Consider the following 15537-nt stretch of genomic DNA (forward strand, 5'->3'; position numbering starts at 1 on the left):
GCCTTTTACTGTGTTAATTTACGTTGCTAAAACGTGTGTATTAACACTGGTTTTATTTTTGAAAACTTGAACAGGAAGTGCTGCGATCAGTATGGCAACCTTGACACTGTTGTGGTAAAGCGGTTCAGCTGCGGTAGTTTGAGGACCGGTAGACGTTTAGAGGAGGACAGAAGAGGAGACAGCGCCGAACAGGAGTCAATGGACTACATACATGGCCCCGGTGTTTAAGGAGTGAAGAATGGGCTCCACGCTATCGCAGCCATGGCCAGATTCACCAACAGAAGCGCCGAGGACGGGGGCTCACGGGTACCGGCCCCCACTGATCGCGGAGAGGCGCGGGACTTGGCCGAGCCCCGGGAACTGTCTCTGGAGGAGGTGCTGAAGTCTTACGAGCAGCCCATTAACGAGGAGCAGGCATGGGCGGTGTGCTACCAGTGCTGTAGCGGGTTGAGGGTGCCCCGCCCGCCCACCGCGACAGTCAGCCGGGTGAAGGACCCGTCCTCCATCCTCCTGCAAAGGGACGGAACCGTGTCATTGCAGCAGGAGCCGCGACGCAACGGTAGGACGGATGACCGTTGATGGCGAATTCCCTCTGCTTTTCCGCTTGTTAGTAAAAGCTCTGACAAAACTCAACTATGAAAAAAGTAAATTCTAAAAATGTGTCCATGCCGTTTGAAGTAAGTTAGCTCTTACCGTTTGACACAACATTATATTTAAATATTAGGATCCACTTTTCAATTCGGCGTAAGGTTATGTCCCTGAATCGGCACTATCTTTAAGTAAAACACCGACTTTTTCATCTGGTCCGCCTGATTCCTGCAGTACTTGTTCCGTGTAAACCCCTCCGCGGTACCCGGCAACTAAACTGTGCGAACCGATCTTAACTTTATTTTTTATAACAAACTACACACTATTTGGTTGAACATATCAGCGCGGAATTGAAGAGTGTCTACCAGTACTTCATAAAAGATATTGAATCATGTTTTGTCTCTCAGGAAACCTTGAACTAAAAGCAGCCACCTGAAATGATTCGAATTTCATCGGGAGTTTGGTGCTTTGGTGCATCGGGAGTTTGGTCTTTCTTCGGAGAGAAACGCATTGGTGCTCTCCGTCATAAACACCATTTCATAATGCTGCAATCGACTTTTAACTACATTATTTATCATTATTAAGCTGACACAGTATTTTGAAATCCGGATAGCTAAGTCGCTTTTGTGTCGCTCTCCTGATGCCAACAAGGATGACTTGTATTTTGCCGGTAAATGATTAATTATTCATGGTGAACAGCTTCACCCAAGCATCCCCTCTAGCAAAGACTGTTTTGGAGACTTCAAAGGGTGAATGGAAGCCCGAAGGATTTCTACGCAGTCTTCTAGTTATTTCCCCCACTGACTTGTGCCCGTACCTGCATTATATCCCGCTGTATGTGAAGTATATGACCTCACTTCGGACTGGGCCCAAGAAACCTGTTCCAGAAGTCAGACTAGCACTGACATTTACATGCCAAGCTTAATTTAAAAAAAGGTTTTATTTGGACTGTATATAGCCTATGTTTCATTTACACCTGTTTTGAGATCTTTTGAGAGCCACTTGATAATAAATAAATAAAATCAACCTTTTATTTCCTTTTATTTTCAGAAACTGATGGTAGCTTATTGCCCCGAACCTTCAGAACGTCACAGAGAGTTTCTCAAAGGTCTCAAGTCATAATTCTGTGTTCATTTTGCTGCACCTTTTGCACTAAAACATACAGTCAGTATATTTGAATTTCCCTGTGCTTGGTCCCAGAGAAGACCTGATGCATATTAAACACATCAGTGAGAAATATTGAGAGTAGCAGGAATGTGAGATATCAAATGTCAGTAATGAACAGGATAGCCCCAGCTTTTGTTGAGTGTGGAACAAGTCGCCACAACCAGATGAAAACCTACTTTATTTTTTTTACCTGGAGAAGTTTACAGGCAATGCTTAATGCACGTTGCTCAGCAACAGGATGGCGTCTATCTTAAACCATTATTTTAAAATTCCTGCTTTGTTGAACTGTAGAATTAGACATGCACTATAAAATGACTCCATATCCATATTTACACTCTGCTGAATACTGTATACATGGTGAGGTGGTGATAGTGGTGAGATTCTAATAATGATTCACTTTGTATTCTATTCAATTGGATTATAGTGACTTTAAAGTGCTCACCATTTGGCCAGGGACTCATTGGATCCCCCTCATGGTGCATGGGGGAGACACTGGAACTACCATAGGAGCAAGACACAGACTTTATAGTTGGTTCGGCTCTTTTTGTCGTTGTTTAGTTTCTCTTTGTAGTCGTTAGGCAGGTCTTTGAGGTTTTATGTCTCTTTGTAAATGTCTGGAGTCTCTTTGTAGTTGTTTTGCCCCTTTTCCTACTGTGAGTCTCTTTGCGGCTGTTGCATCACTTTGTAGTTGTTTTGAGTCACTTTGTAGTTGTTTCTTTATGGTCATTTTGAGTCTCTTCCTGGTTGATGCGTGTCTCTTTGTCGGTGAAGGCCAGGGGGACCCCTGACCATTTTGAACCCCTGAGCCTGTGCTCGGTGGGCCCGGTCAGTAATCCATCCATGGGAGAACTACTGAAGATCCTTGCGAACCACGTTTGCCATTTAACAGTTGCAAACACTTTGCTGTGATCATTAATTGTCAGCTCTCACTGAACTCTCATTAGCACAGTTGTTTATCCTTGTAGCCTGTGTTGGTTCACGCTCTGCTGATCCATAAGTAAACGCAATCCACATCTAAGTAGCGGTGCAAATCCCTTCACCAGCATGAAGGGAGTCTATTATAGCGAGTCTGTCTACATTATTAAACTAGCCAGTCAGAGGACCCTTTGCATTGTTTAAGCGGCTAGATTCATCCCAAATCATCATGCCAGTTTTAGACAGCAGGGCTGGAGAGGAAACGACTATTGAGCAATAATCTGAGGTCCAAGCTTCATTAATAATGTAGAGTATTTTTTATTGACCACTTTAATTTATATTTGTACCACTCATACAAGAAAAATATAAGGTCACAGAAACCTACCACTGGGCCTCATTTCACATCGATAAAAGTACAATTTATAACTATAAAAGATAGATTGTAATCCTGATTAAACACTGAGGACATGAACAGATTTGTGCCACACATGAAGATTGTTAGTTTAAATTAACTCCCTTTCTTATCTTTCTCCAAGCTGTCACTATCCAATAAAGCAGCAAGTCTGAAAAAATATCTTTTAAAAAGTTAGAATGATGTAATGGGAGAAAAACAGCAAATCCTGAAAACAAGAGCACGTTTGACATTTTTGCTTTTGGAATGATTTAAACAAATGTATTATGTAAATGATTGTCCATTGATTTCCTGTTGGTAGACCTACTTACTGGTAAATCCACTAATTGTTTGGGCACTAGTCGTGATTTTTGTCAATTCAACTTTGGCTTTTGAGAAAACATTCTCACTACCAGGTCCACTCAGTAGCTGTTCCGGCGCTTTCGGTCGCATCACATGGTCTTCTTCAGCAGATGGACCTCGCCCAGTTGTTACGGAATTGTGGATGTTCATTTTTCTTCTGAGCACTCTAAAGACGTCTTATATGTTGCCTTTAAGATAAGATAGACTTTATTGTCCTGAAGGAAATTTGTCTTGGAAACATACAGTGTCTGCTGTTAAAACAATACAAATAACATATTGCATACATATATTACATACACAGACTGTCGCCAGTCCACATACACGCACACACAGTACCTACAGTACATGCACAGACTGCCACCAGCATAAGGTGACATTTTTGGCCATTTAGTAAAATCAAAAAATCGAGTGTATTGTAACTTTAGGATTCACAGCACGTATCCTGGGCATTCTAAAATCACGTTCTATATTCTGGAAATCTAACCCTCCATCAGGTTGTACACCAATCTTCAACGGAGGAGGAAGTTACTGTGAATCCAAATACGAGCCGGGACCGAAGCTGCACTGCACAGCATTTTAATGTAAAGGTATCGGCCTGAGTCACTAAGTGACCCTGCAACAGAGGAAAAAAGGCCTCATCCTCACTGATGTGCTGCACATTCGCTCTGCTTCCCAAATGAACCTCTGGTGTCTGGTAGCAGACAACCTGCAGAGACAGCAGCACCACGTCCGCCGATGGCTCCACTCGCCGGCGTTTCTGCTTTCGTTTTCTTCCTCTTTAGTCTCCTTTGGTATGAAACATGACGGGTCGTCCCTGATGGTAAACGAGTCCGTGTGTGTGAAGTTTACTGATGTCGATGACATCAGCAGGTTGCAGCAACTATCTGGCAGTCAACCCCTTCAGAGAGAGCACAACTCTACCTGAAACAGCCGTAATACAAGCTGTTTGATGAAGGTTAGTATTAGTTTTGGCTCTGGAGAAACCGGTCAGGGAGCTGCTAGCTTGGCACAGGGGATGTAGGTAGGGGAGGGGCGGTCAGCCTCGATCAGAAGAGGAGAGGTGCTAAAAGGTTGTCTCATGGGCTTTTCACACTGCACACACAGCAAAGAATTGACCCTGGGATAAACACATTACAACCCATGCCCAGGACTATACGATTCACATTGCACTCCTGCTAGCCCTGGTTAAATGTCCGTTGTAACGTGTGACTAATGTTTACATTCTATATTTCAAACTATTCCACTGTTATAACCCTGTTTCACACTGGCTACTTCTAGCGCTGTTTATCTGGTTCAGTCGATTTTTCAGGAGATAATCCCGCAAAGTTGGTGCTAACCCTGCTCTATAGCAGGGCCTGCAAGCCCTGGGCTAAAGTCAGGGTTAGCCCACTTTGCGATGTGCTAGGATTGTGCCAGTGTGAAAGTTATCTTATCAACGCGGCTAACAGCTCACTTGGCCTTAGTATTTTATTTAAAGCTAGGGACGATAATCTTGAGAAACCAGCAAGAGTATACAGTAGATTAAAAAAAATATTTAAAAACCTTAAAAACCCTGGCCAACTCTTTTCCAATGAAAGTGGCGAAGCAGCACTAGCTCCAAAAGTCCCAAGTGTACCGAGAAAGTCAGAAACACCCACAGCCCGTCCCTTCAGACCTCCCTTAAAGCCACTCCCCCAAAATGATCATTTAAATTAACGTTAACAGCGAACACGGCTATTGTTAACACTCACCGCTGTCCAGCTAGCAGCTTGTGGGAGACACCTGGGACAGATGCCTGATTTTTCATTTGTCAGAGCATTTAATTTATTGATTTCTGTCGGGATGTTAAGAGAATTTCAATTAACATAGAATACATGTTTTTGAAGAAGCTTTAATATAAAATATTGATTAATGCAGCTTTAAGCATAGAGAGGAATTAACAAATGAAATGGACATAATGATGATATATTTCAACATTACTCATATATAATATATAATATGCCGATCAACAGAGCTGTGAAACTTTGTCCTCCTTCTTTGGTTGATAAGATAACATCTACTATATTATCCCCTTGAGCTAACCTTTCTTTGACCCAGCATCCTTACAATCATTCGCACATTAAAATGCAAATAGACATTATTCATGCATTCAAAACTATACAGCAATAATACTAAAGAGCCTTGATTCTTTCTGTCAAAGTTGGTATCCAGGAAATTATTTCATATATTATTTTAGCGACTATAACTAGGCCTGTTTTTTTTTTCAATTTGTCATGACACCCACGTTTCAGTTCAAATAAGAAAATATCTTTTATACCTGGCTTTGAGAAATCTAAACATGGTTTCTGCTTGTTTTATTAATAAAAGTGATATAAAAAGTATTGAGATTTGTACTTAGCCCAAATGGAAACCCAATACTCTCTTGTAATACTGAGGACGTTTGTCCCCTCCCATCACAAGTGCAGGACTGTCCTCAAATGAGCCTGGATCACTTTAATGGTACAGTACCTTCATCCCCATTAAGAGATTTATGACTAAGTGGTCCTAATGGAAATGGTATTGTCCCTCGTAAAGACTGACTGAGCTCACTGCAACATGTATTCTAAATATAAATATATAAGTGCTCAGTTCGACCGTGCTGGTACTGTACAAGGCGCTGAGAAGCTCTTGATTTGTCATCTATTTACCTTTTTGATATCTTCCTCCTGCGTCAACTGGACTGCATCCTAATCCGGGAACAATAAACAGACGTGGTAAAGGGATGAGCCGTGGTAGAACTTCAGATAAGCAGCAGTTTATGTGAAACGGGTCTGTTTGAAGGCTGCTGAAAGACATTGCTGGACAAATGCTAAAGGGTGAGGTGATTCGCTGAGTGCACTTAAGGCCAGCAGGAAGTCAAAGTCCAGATACATATCGCTCCTGTCAGATAAAAAAAAAGCTTGCATCACCCAAATGTCAACTGCTCTTTTTGTTTTTGTTTTTACGGATGACAGACAAAAAGCAGTTTTTAGCTTGCTGACCGTGCATCGTTGAAACACGAGACTCAAGGAAATTCGATTTCACTCTGCTCCTCAAGAGATCATGCCAAATTTCTCTCACGGCAGTCACTTCACCGAACACGTAACATAGAAATGAACTCCAGATATATAAGTCGATTTAAGTTATTTTACGGATGTTTTTCTTTGACAATAAGTGCAAAGGTCAGCGCTGACTTGACGTGCAGGTAAAGGTCAAAGTGACACACCCTACTACACCCGACATGTATACAGGTCATTTCTGGTGACGGCTGCAAAATAAAAATGTTCCATCTCTCCTATCCATTTACAACTAGCTCTGCTCCTCCCAGCCCAGTTTGTCTTCTGTCACTTTGTAGTTCCTTTTGAACTCAGTCTCTCAGACCTGTATTACCATGGCAACAGATGGCAAAGTCCATCTTAAGAGAGTTCGCGTGTTAGTGTGAGCGTCTGTGAGGGTTTTGAGGAAATATTTTTCCATCTTTACCCAGAATGAACGAAGTGTGACTAAAAGCTAATGAGGAGGAACACTGTGGGGTTTGGTGGGAAGGGGGTCGTGGTTATTAAGACGCAACATTAAAGGACCAGTTTGTAGGATTTAGTGTCACCTAGTGGTGAGGTTGCCTTGAAAATATGGATGATTGAATAGAAGTCTATGAGAAAATGACTCTACTTGATTTATTCCCTCAGTAAAAATTGTAAACATAGGTTTATGGTCTCAATCTCTTGTTTCAATACAGCATGATGTTCATTTAGTAAATTACCCACACATACCCTGCTTTATGGTCCATTTGACTCTAAATGGACCATAAAGCCGGGTATGCTTTAGGACAGGCTTACTGTGATTGACAGGTCGCTGTTGCTACCAGAGCTGTATGCGCAGTCCACAAAACAATGGGTGATGTAACGATGACTATGTCCACTTCTTATATACAGTCTATGTACAACACAGTGGGCTCTGTGAAGAGGACCTGCTCCCTATGTCGATATGAAGGCATAGAAAATAGAATAGGAGTTAATTGGACTTTCCCGTTCAAAACAACTTATGTCGTATATTGTACGAATGGTCAGCGTTGTGGCCATTTTTATGTGTACCGTTGGTATTGCGACCGTTGTAGGGGGCTAGCTTCCATATAAACTAAACAGACTTACGACAAGTCGTGGAGTTGCTGTTACGACTAAAACGAGCAGCGGAGTCGTAACGTTACAAACAACCCAATGCTTCATCCACACACTTCTGTCACAGCGTGGGAAAGCACATTGCTTTTGCAAGATGATTACATTTTCTGTAACCAGTGTAGCATTAAAGCATGGCAGAAATAGCTGTCCCCTAGCTAACTAGGGGACAGCTGGCTAGTTAGACAGGTAGCCTTATGGTATTATTGGGGCGCTAATGATGCTAATTTATAATTCTTGTAAACGCGTGTTCTTTTACGCATTCAGTCATGTTTATGCTGGTCACTCACACAGATACCGGAAGTTAGGAGCGTTTGCTGAATTTGACTTGGCTTAGTACGAGACCACCGCATGAAAGAAAGGAAGAGATCGTTTTGACAAGAATAACTAAATGTTCTTGAGGTCCAGTGTCTTATTGTAACTATCCCTACCAACATTGTGTGTCCTAATAACATTTCCATGAGCTCACAACATAAATCGTTAAAGGTGTTAAATTCGAAATTCAGAGCATTTGTATCTCTCGCTATGGCGTTAGCTAACAGCGCGAACAACTGCAATAGTGCTGACCTTGCTAACAGTTTTTTACCATTCCCTGCTCAGGTAGACATACTTACTCGATATCTTTACATTGCTAATAGTTTTTTGCTGCTATATTAATGCTCTGAGTATCGTATAGGGAGTCTGTAAAGCTGTTGAGATGTATTAAAAAAAAACAGCCCTGACAATTACATTGTTTTGTAAAAAACAATGTTGCTTCCAGTTGCTATAGGCACTACAGAGCACTGTACGCCGAAACAACCAGACACCAAAACAGCTTCTTTCCACCGGCCGTCACTGTGAACAATTAATCCGTCATACTGCACTATTACATCCATTTTTCACTATTGCCTCCATTTCATTGTCATTGTGTTTTATGTTCATATATATATATGTATGTATGTATGTATGTATGTATGTATGTATGTGTATATATATGTATATATATATATATGTCTGTTCTACTTGTCCTTGTTTTCTGTTTATTTGTCTATTTCTGTGTTTGTACATTGAGAGCAACGGAAAAAACGGAGTGAAATTCCTTGTATGCGCAGCATACATGGCCAATAAAGCTGATTCTGATTCTGGGTTAGAAAAGCACCGCAGCTCAAAGTGCCAAACATCCTTTCCCTGTGCGTATATCTAACTGGGTTATTGTGTTTTTTCCAACATCTAATCTCTTGGAAGTGTTTTTTCGATTGCAGATTCCTCCCCTCTCTGTTGTGTTCACTGACCTGTAACTGTGGGAAAGAGGCGGAGGTATCATCGGGTTGCACCTCGTGACCGAGCCGAGCATTATTTGAACCTGTCTGGCAAGACTGCAGGGGTTCATGTTGTCTCTCATAACAGAGAGTCTCCTCGCCCCTCCTTCAGTGTCAGTTGCTGCCCTTTTGTTGCAGATTGAAGCAGCGTCTGCGTTCACACGGGGGAACAGAGTGACGCTCTGTTGGTCCGAGGTTTGAGTCCGGCTGTTGACAGGGGAGGATGCTGCGGTGGGCGGACCCCCTCCCCTCCATTACCATGTGACCTACGCTGATCTCTCTCTCTCTCTCTCTCTCTCTCTCTCTCTCCCTCTCTCTCTCTCTCTCTCTCTCTCTCTCTCTCTCTCTCTCTCTCTCTCTCTTTTATATATATATATATATATATATATATATATATATATATATATATATATGTTTCCACCGGCTCCCTCCGTCTGTCTTTGTCTCCTGCTTCTGCTGTCCATCCCTTCTCCTGTTTCTCTGCAGCGAGAGCTGCTGATTGAGGAGTTTCAGGCCTCTCGGGTGTCATTACTGACATCAGAGTTTTTACTCTCTCTCTCTCACACACACACTCTCATAGTTAGGCACGGCAAACCTGGCTGCGACACAATAATGCACGGCCCAGTATTGACTGTGGGACTTATGGAGTACCGCATTTGATTTATTGGTTGAAAGCTGCTCCTGTCTCCAACCCCCAGGAAGTGACAAATAAAATGTAACATGATGTATAAATCTCCTTTCTGAGCATTGCTGCAGAGAGTGCCAGCTGTTGGTGCAAAGCTTTAATTTGGAAAAGCATAAGTAATGCACGTTCTGTCTCTTCTCTGAGCATTTTGGGAAGACCCCAGTGACACTCATATTCATGTTATGCAACACCGGGTTGTAAATCAGAGACAAAACAAAAACGTGAAACCGCTAAAACGATCAAATCTGTGCAACATTTTTAACAAGGCTGTAACTGCTTTTGCAGAAAATACTTCAAAAGTGTTTTACACCTAAAGAAGCAGACTACTCTAATCAAACCTTCCAATTAAACTATAGATACAAGTTCCTTTTATATTTGCCAGCAGAATCTCGGGCTCACTAATTATAGAAGAAACATATGCAGTGAGAAAGAGAATTGGCTTGATATATAAATGTCATGATGAACATTTTAATGGAATAAAAAGTCTCCTCCTCTTTCTCCTCAGATGACACTGATGGACCTCCTCCTCCACCTGCTGCAGAGCGTCAGGTGAGAAAGAAAGAGGACTTTTATTTGCAAACAAAAGGGATTTCCCAGGTGACATGAACTACATTTTACATAGTGTGAATTTCAGTTATCCTGTATTTTCAAATGTGCAACAGAATTTTGGAATAATATCTTATACTTGGCCTTTCTAAAGGCATCTCTGTTGTCATCTTTCTCATCTTGGCAGATTGTAAATATCATGTTCATGCTTTTGTTGTAGTTATGGGATGCTTCCTGTTAAAAGTGAGAGGTGACTGGTTAGAGAGCAAATTTACGACTGCCAGTACTGCAAAAACACAGTCTGTTTTGTCTGAGTGAATTAGTTTGCATCTATCTGGGTGTTTGGCAGGATTAAGATTTTTCTGTTATTGGTAAAGGACAACCTATTTATCCCCTCGTTGTATCTCCTCGTCGGTCCCTCCAGCTGGTCCAGTCGCTGGGCGTGGCAATCTACTGCGCTCTGGACTGGGGGCTGGATGACAGCGAGGAGCGGGAGCTCAGCCCCCAGCTGGAGCGCCTCATCGAACGCATGGCCGGAGGGGACCAGGGCGGAGAGAGTGTCTGCACTGTCGGGAAGTTCACCACAGATGAAGGGTACAGTGGCCAGGATGAGGAGGAGGAAGAAGAGCAGGAGGGAGCGATGAGGCCGGTGTGCACGTTCCGCCAGGTGATGGCGCTGTGTGCGTCTCGGCTGGCTGACCCCAGCTTTGCTCCGGAGCACTACCAGGCTGTCTGCAGGGCTCTGTTTGTAGAGACTCTGGAGCTGCAGACCTTCCTCATCAAGATCCGAGATGCTAAACAGGTACGTCAGGTTGCCATGTCAAATTGACTTTTAAAGCAATGTAGCTGGAATAAATACCGGAAAATAGATTCATGACCTACTTCTCAGCTGTGGACTTTCATCACTTCTGCCGCAGTGGCCTGCACCTCGCTGTGTGTGCACTCTTTGAATCTGAGGTGCTTCCTGTTCACATGCCTCAAAGCAGAGACTGAATGACTGAAGATGCCACCCCCACTGTTTCCTTCTAGTGCTTTAAATCTAGACTCCTGTTTACGCACGTCACGACAGATACTTTTCTTGGTTAATATATTGTCCCAAAAATAATTACAATAAACAATATTAACCATATAACCATTTTATGCCACTGATATAAATATGACAGCATAATAATGTAAGCGCACCCTTTCACAGAGCAATGAACTTTTAATTCTTAAGAATATTCTGACATTGGAATTGGAATGTGAACATTTTAAAATATCCCAAATAAACACAACAAAAATATATTAAAGCCACACAACCAATACAATAGATACAATGGACTCTTACGCTCTGTTAACAGAAATGCGCAGTGTCTGCACAATAACAGAATCTTCATTGCATCATGTTGGTTCAAATGTTAGTAACATTGCTATGTAAACAAACACACATGTAAACACTACAGGCAAGATCGTGGTCATGTCCATGTACAATAAGTCAATAACTGAAAATGATCGGTCATGTCCATATATGGTACGATATGTCCATAATGTAATCGTGACAGGCCTGCTGTTCTGTTGTGCCACTGCACTTTTCTTAGACTGTTCATGTACCATGAACCATGTTGGTTGGCACTTTGTCATTTAGCAGATGGAGTCCCAGACGTGGAACAAACGTCCAGTAGAGAGTCATAGTTTGATTAAAATGTATGCTATTTAAAGTGTTCTTCAACAAATGCACCAATATATTGAATGCTGCACAGTAATTCAGGTATGGGCCCATTTGGTAAAGTTTGACTTTTTAAGATTATTCCCACTATTAACTTATTTATAGTTTTGACCATTGCTTCCATCAGTAATAATAATATTCACCACATGACAGGTTCCCTGTTTCTGTTTACATTCAGTGTTTTTCCCCGCAACGTGTCTCTACCCTTTAGCCTTAACATTTATTGAATGCATTCCATTTCTCATAAAACATTTGCAAAACGTATTATTTGACTTTGAGTAATTTAAATTCTGCATTGTTTACCTTCATGTTTTCTACTGTAGCTCGTACTCTTCTTCCTCCCTGTCTCTGTCACCACATTGCTAGGTTTCTTGACGTTACCAACACCAACTGTCAATCACTGAAATGTTGATCCGCAGGACGGAAAAAACAAATACTACTTCAATTAAACCATAATAGAAATTTCTGACAAAGTTATCAATTATGTTTTGCGAGAGAGTGCATAATTCCAGAGTGTCGCATATATTGACATCTAAAAACAGTGAACCCGACCTGGTTGACAGGTAGTTACTGCGCCCCGATGTGGTGGGATTATGATCTAAACCTTTCAGCTTGTTTATATACCATTTTTAGCCGTGTTCCAAGATCTCGGAAAAAAAACAATAAATAGAATCAAACAGAATTAGGATTTGTTCTTTGTTTTTCTTGTTTTAAAGACCCATTTAAAGGCAAAAACAAGAAAAGGTGCGTCTTTCTGCTTTTTTAAAGCCTGCATAACTCTGAAAGAAAACAGTATTCTGACACGTTGTTTTGTGGATTGAATGAAATGATTGCACATATATGTGGGAGCCATATATGTGCAAATGGTTTCCCATGTAGATTACAATTGACACTTCACGTCTCACTTTTGATTTTAGTTTTTACTTCCAAATAAAGTCTTCTGTTGAGGGGGTGAGGTTAAAGCCACCGTGTGTAGAATTAGATTTGTTCTGACTTTGCTGCCCCCCTAGTGGTGCCATCATCAAAGGAAACTGATCACCTATCTGATTCAGGGACACAGGCTAAAAGCAACACATAGACAAGAGATGCACACACACTTATCCCATTAAAATCAACATGACTATACTGCAGTCTATTTAAAGCTGTTGAGTACAACCCTTTTAGATTTGTCATTTTGTGGCAGAAAAAACAAAAGTGTTTGAAAGGATAGTGTTGACACTGTAGCTTTTCATTAAAAAAACCCATATGTGTCTGTTGCTTTTTGTTGCACAGATGCTGAAGAAGATCACAACAGAGGAAGCTGTGGAAGACAGGTCTACAGCTGAGCTGGATGCACTGAAACACACAGACTGGGTGAGAAGAGCGAGAGCACAGTGTCACAGGGAGGACAATGCAACAGTGTTTTTGACCCAAGAAGGCGGTGTAGTCGTGTTGACACATGCAGATATGGAGTGTGTGTGTGTGTGTGTTGTTGTTGTTTCCATCCCAGGCACGTCTGTGGGTGCAGCTGATGAAGGAGCTCAGGCATGGTGTGAAGCTGAAGAAGGTGCAGGAGCAGCCGTTCAACCTGCTGCCCACCGAGTTCAGCCTCACACCCTTTGAGATGCTGATGCAGGACATACGGACTCGCAAGTTCCAGCTACGCAAAGTCATGGTGAGAGACAAGACACGGTTTAAAATAATCAAGCCAAGCATTAGTTATGATATGAATATGAAGATATAAAAGCAGTAATCATGTATATGCCATGAAAGCAGTTGAAATGTCAGTTGAGTGTCTGCACTGTTTAATAGTCCATAGACTTGTAAAATACTGAAAGCAGTCGAAATGTCAGTAGAGGTGTTAAGCTGAAGGCAGCTAAATCAAACCATCGCAGATCTTCTGGAGGAAATACAAGATCCTTCTTTCCTCGCTGAAATCATAACCCTGAGAGCAACGTTTTAATCATCACTTGACTTTGATTAAATGGAGCATGAGGACATTGAGGGCAGACAGGAGTGAGACTGTGTGAGACTGAGACGCCTGTTTGTCATTTCAAGTCCTTGAAGCCATTATCCTCTTTTTCAGGAAGTTCACCGCACCATATACTGTGTAGGCTTTGTTACAGGAAGGAACTGTTATGTAGCAGGCATATATGAGGCAGTCACCTTGAGGCCTTCTCCACAGGCAGATAAATAATTCAGCCTCGGAACACAAATATTAATGAAGGCTTCTCACAGCCTCCTGTCCTCGCAAGCAGTTGCACAGAGAAATATCAGCCAACTCCACAGTTCCCCTCAGCTCTACGGAGCACGTTAGCTTCTTTCGTTTTGGTTTCATGGCTTCAACTGGTTCAGCCTCACATGTCTTTTCAACCCCGTCTCCAGCAGCAGCTGTTTTTAGCGAGAAAGCTCTAATAAACCCTGCTGGACACTGCCTGCTCAGTACCAAATGGCAGAAAAAGTTAGCAGCAAGCTGCTGAACACTGTGCACCATTTAGCAGCTGCCAATTTAGTTTTTTTCAAAAGTTGGTGGAGACCAAAACAGAGCTAAAAGGAGAGTGAATTTCTGCATGTGTTAATAGGTAAACATCTTTGCCCTCAGGTGAGGATATTCCAATGTTGTCTTTGCAGGGTGTTTGCATTGCTGCATGATCACTGTAATGATTTACAGACACAGTCCTACAGTTGGTGTTTTATTGTATTATGTAGATGGACGGTGACATTCCCACCAGAGTGAAGAGAAATGCCCATGAATTGATACTGGATTTCATCAGATCAAGACCTCCTCTTAAACCAGTGAGTAGGTTTTTGCCATTTTAAGTTCCCCAGAGAGATGTGAAGGAGGGTACATGTGTGCAATTTTCTCACCATTGAAAGTATACGGTGAAAACCCTGAGTGTGTATCATACAGGAGCAGTAGATAATGCAGTAGTTTTGTAAGTAGATTTGTCTGTAAATGTAGCTTAATGAGGTTTATGTGACAGTTATATGTCTTTGTCTGTCCGCAACAGCCGTGTCTGGGGGCATTATGTTTTTTAGGTTGTCCGTCCGCTCCATTTTCGTGAACGTAATTTCTTATTATAATCTCTCTTTGAACTGTGGCACAAATGTCCACCTGGAGTCGAGGAAGAACTGATTCAACGTTGGTGGTCAAAGGTCACTGTGACTTCACAAAACATCTTTTTTGCCCATAACTCAAGAATTCATATGCTAATTATGACAATTTCACACAAATGTCTAAAATGATGAAGTGACAGACATTGATGTAAACTGCAACATGACTTGCCGACTTTTACACCCAGTCAAAAACACTGTGGGTGGTTACATCATATCTTTATTTCCTTCGCGCATCCATTCATAGACATACTGTATGTATGTATTCACCTCTTTTAGATTCCTCAGGAGTATAGCTATGTTCTAATTGTTTCTCCTCTCCGTTAGGTTTCAGAGCGTAGCCTCCCTCCTCCTCCCCTGCAGCAGCAGTCCCTTCATGAAAAGGTCCTGGCTGAGATCAAGCAGGAGAGGAAGCTCAGGCCAGTGGTCCTGCCCAGCTCCAGACGTAAGGGGACGATCGTCCACATCCATTGCTTTTACCCCACCATGACAGAATTAATGCTGGTCCGGCACATTGTTGGGCGCTTTGCTATCTTGAGGTATCAGAAAGCCATTCTGCCATTGACCAACAAAAACCTGGTCTGAAGTCAGTATTTTCCTGCTATTTAAAGGGCATA

General features: G+C 42.0%; 1 protein-coding gene across 1 annotated transcript in view; it reads left to right on the top strand.

Annotated features, from left to right (window-relative positions):
* Nucleotides 1-261: 261 nt before the first annotated feature.
* Nucleotides 262-15537, top strand: part of spire2 (spire-type actin nucleation factor 2) — a gene marked incomplete at both ends in the record, with an annotated part of 33652 nt that continues 18376 nt past the window's right edge. The window contains 7 exons of the mRNA XM_079162645.1: nucleotides 262-559; nucleotides 10082-10125; nucleotides 10547-10924; nucleotides 13100-13180; nucleotides 13317-13481; nucleotides 14516-14602; nucleotides 15248-15365. Of these exons, the coding sequence (XP_079018771.1) occupies nucleotides 262-559; nucleotides 10082-10125; nucleotides 10547-10924; nucleotides 13100-13180; nucleotides 13317-13481; nucleotides 14516-14602; nucleotides 15248-15365 (1171 nt within the window). The remainder of the gene's footprint in view (nucleotides 560-10081; nucleotides 10126-10546; nucleotides 10925-13099; nucleotides 13181-13316; nucleotides 13482-14515; nucleotides 14603-15247; nucleotides 15366-15537) is intronic.

This window comes from Pholis gunnellus (genome assembly GCF_910591455.1).
Source record: "Pholis gunnellus genome assembly, chromosome: 7".
Lineage (NCBI taxonomy): Eukaryota > Metazoa > Chordata > Actinopteri > Perciformes > Pholidae > Pholis > Pholis gunnellus.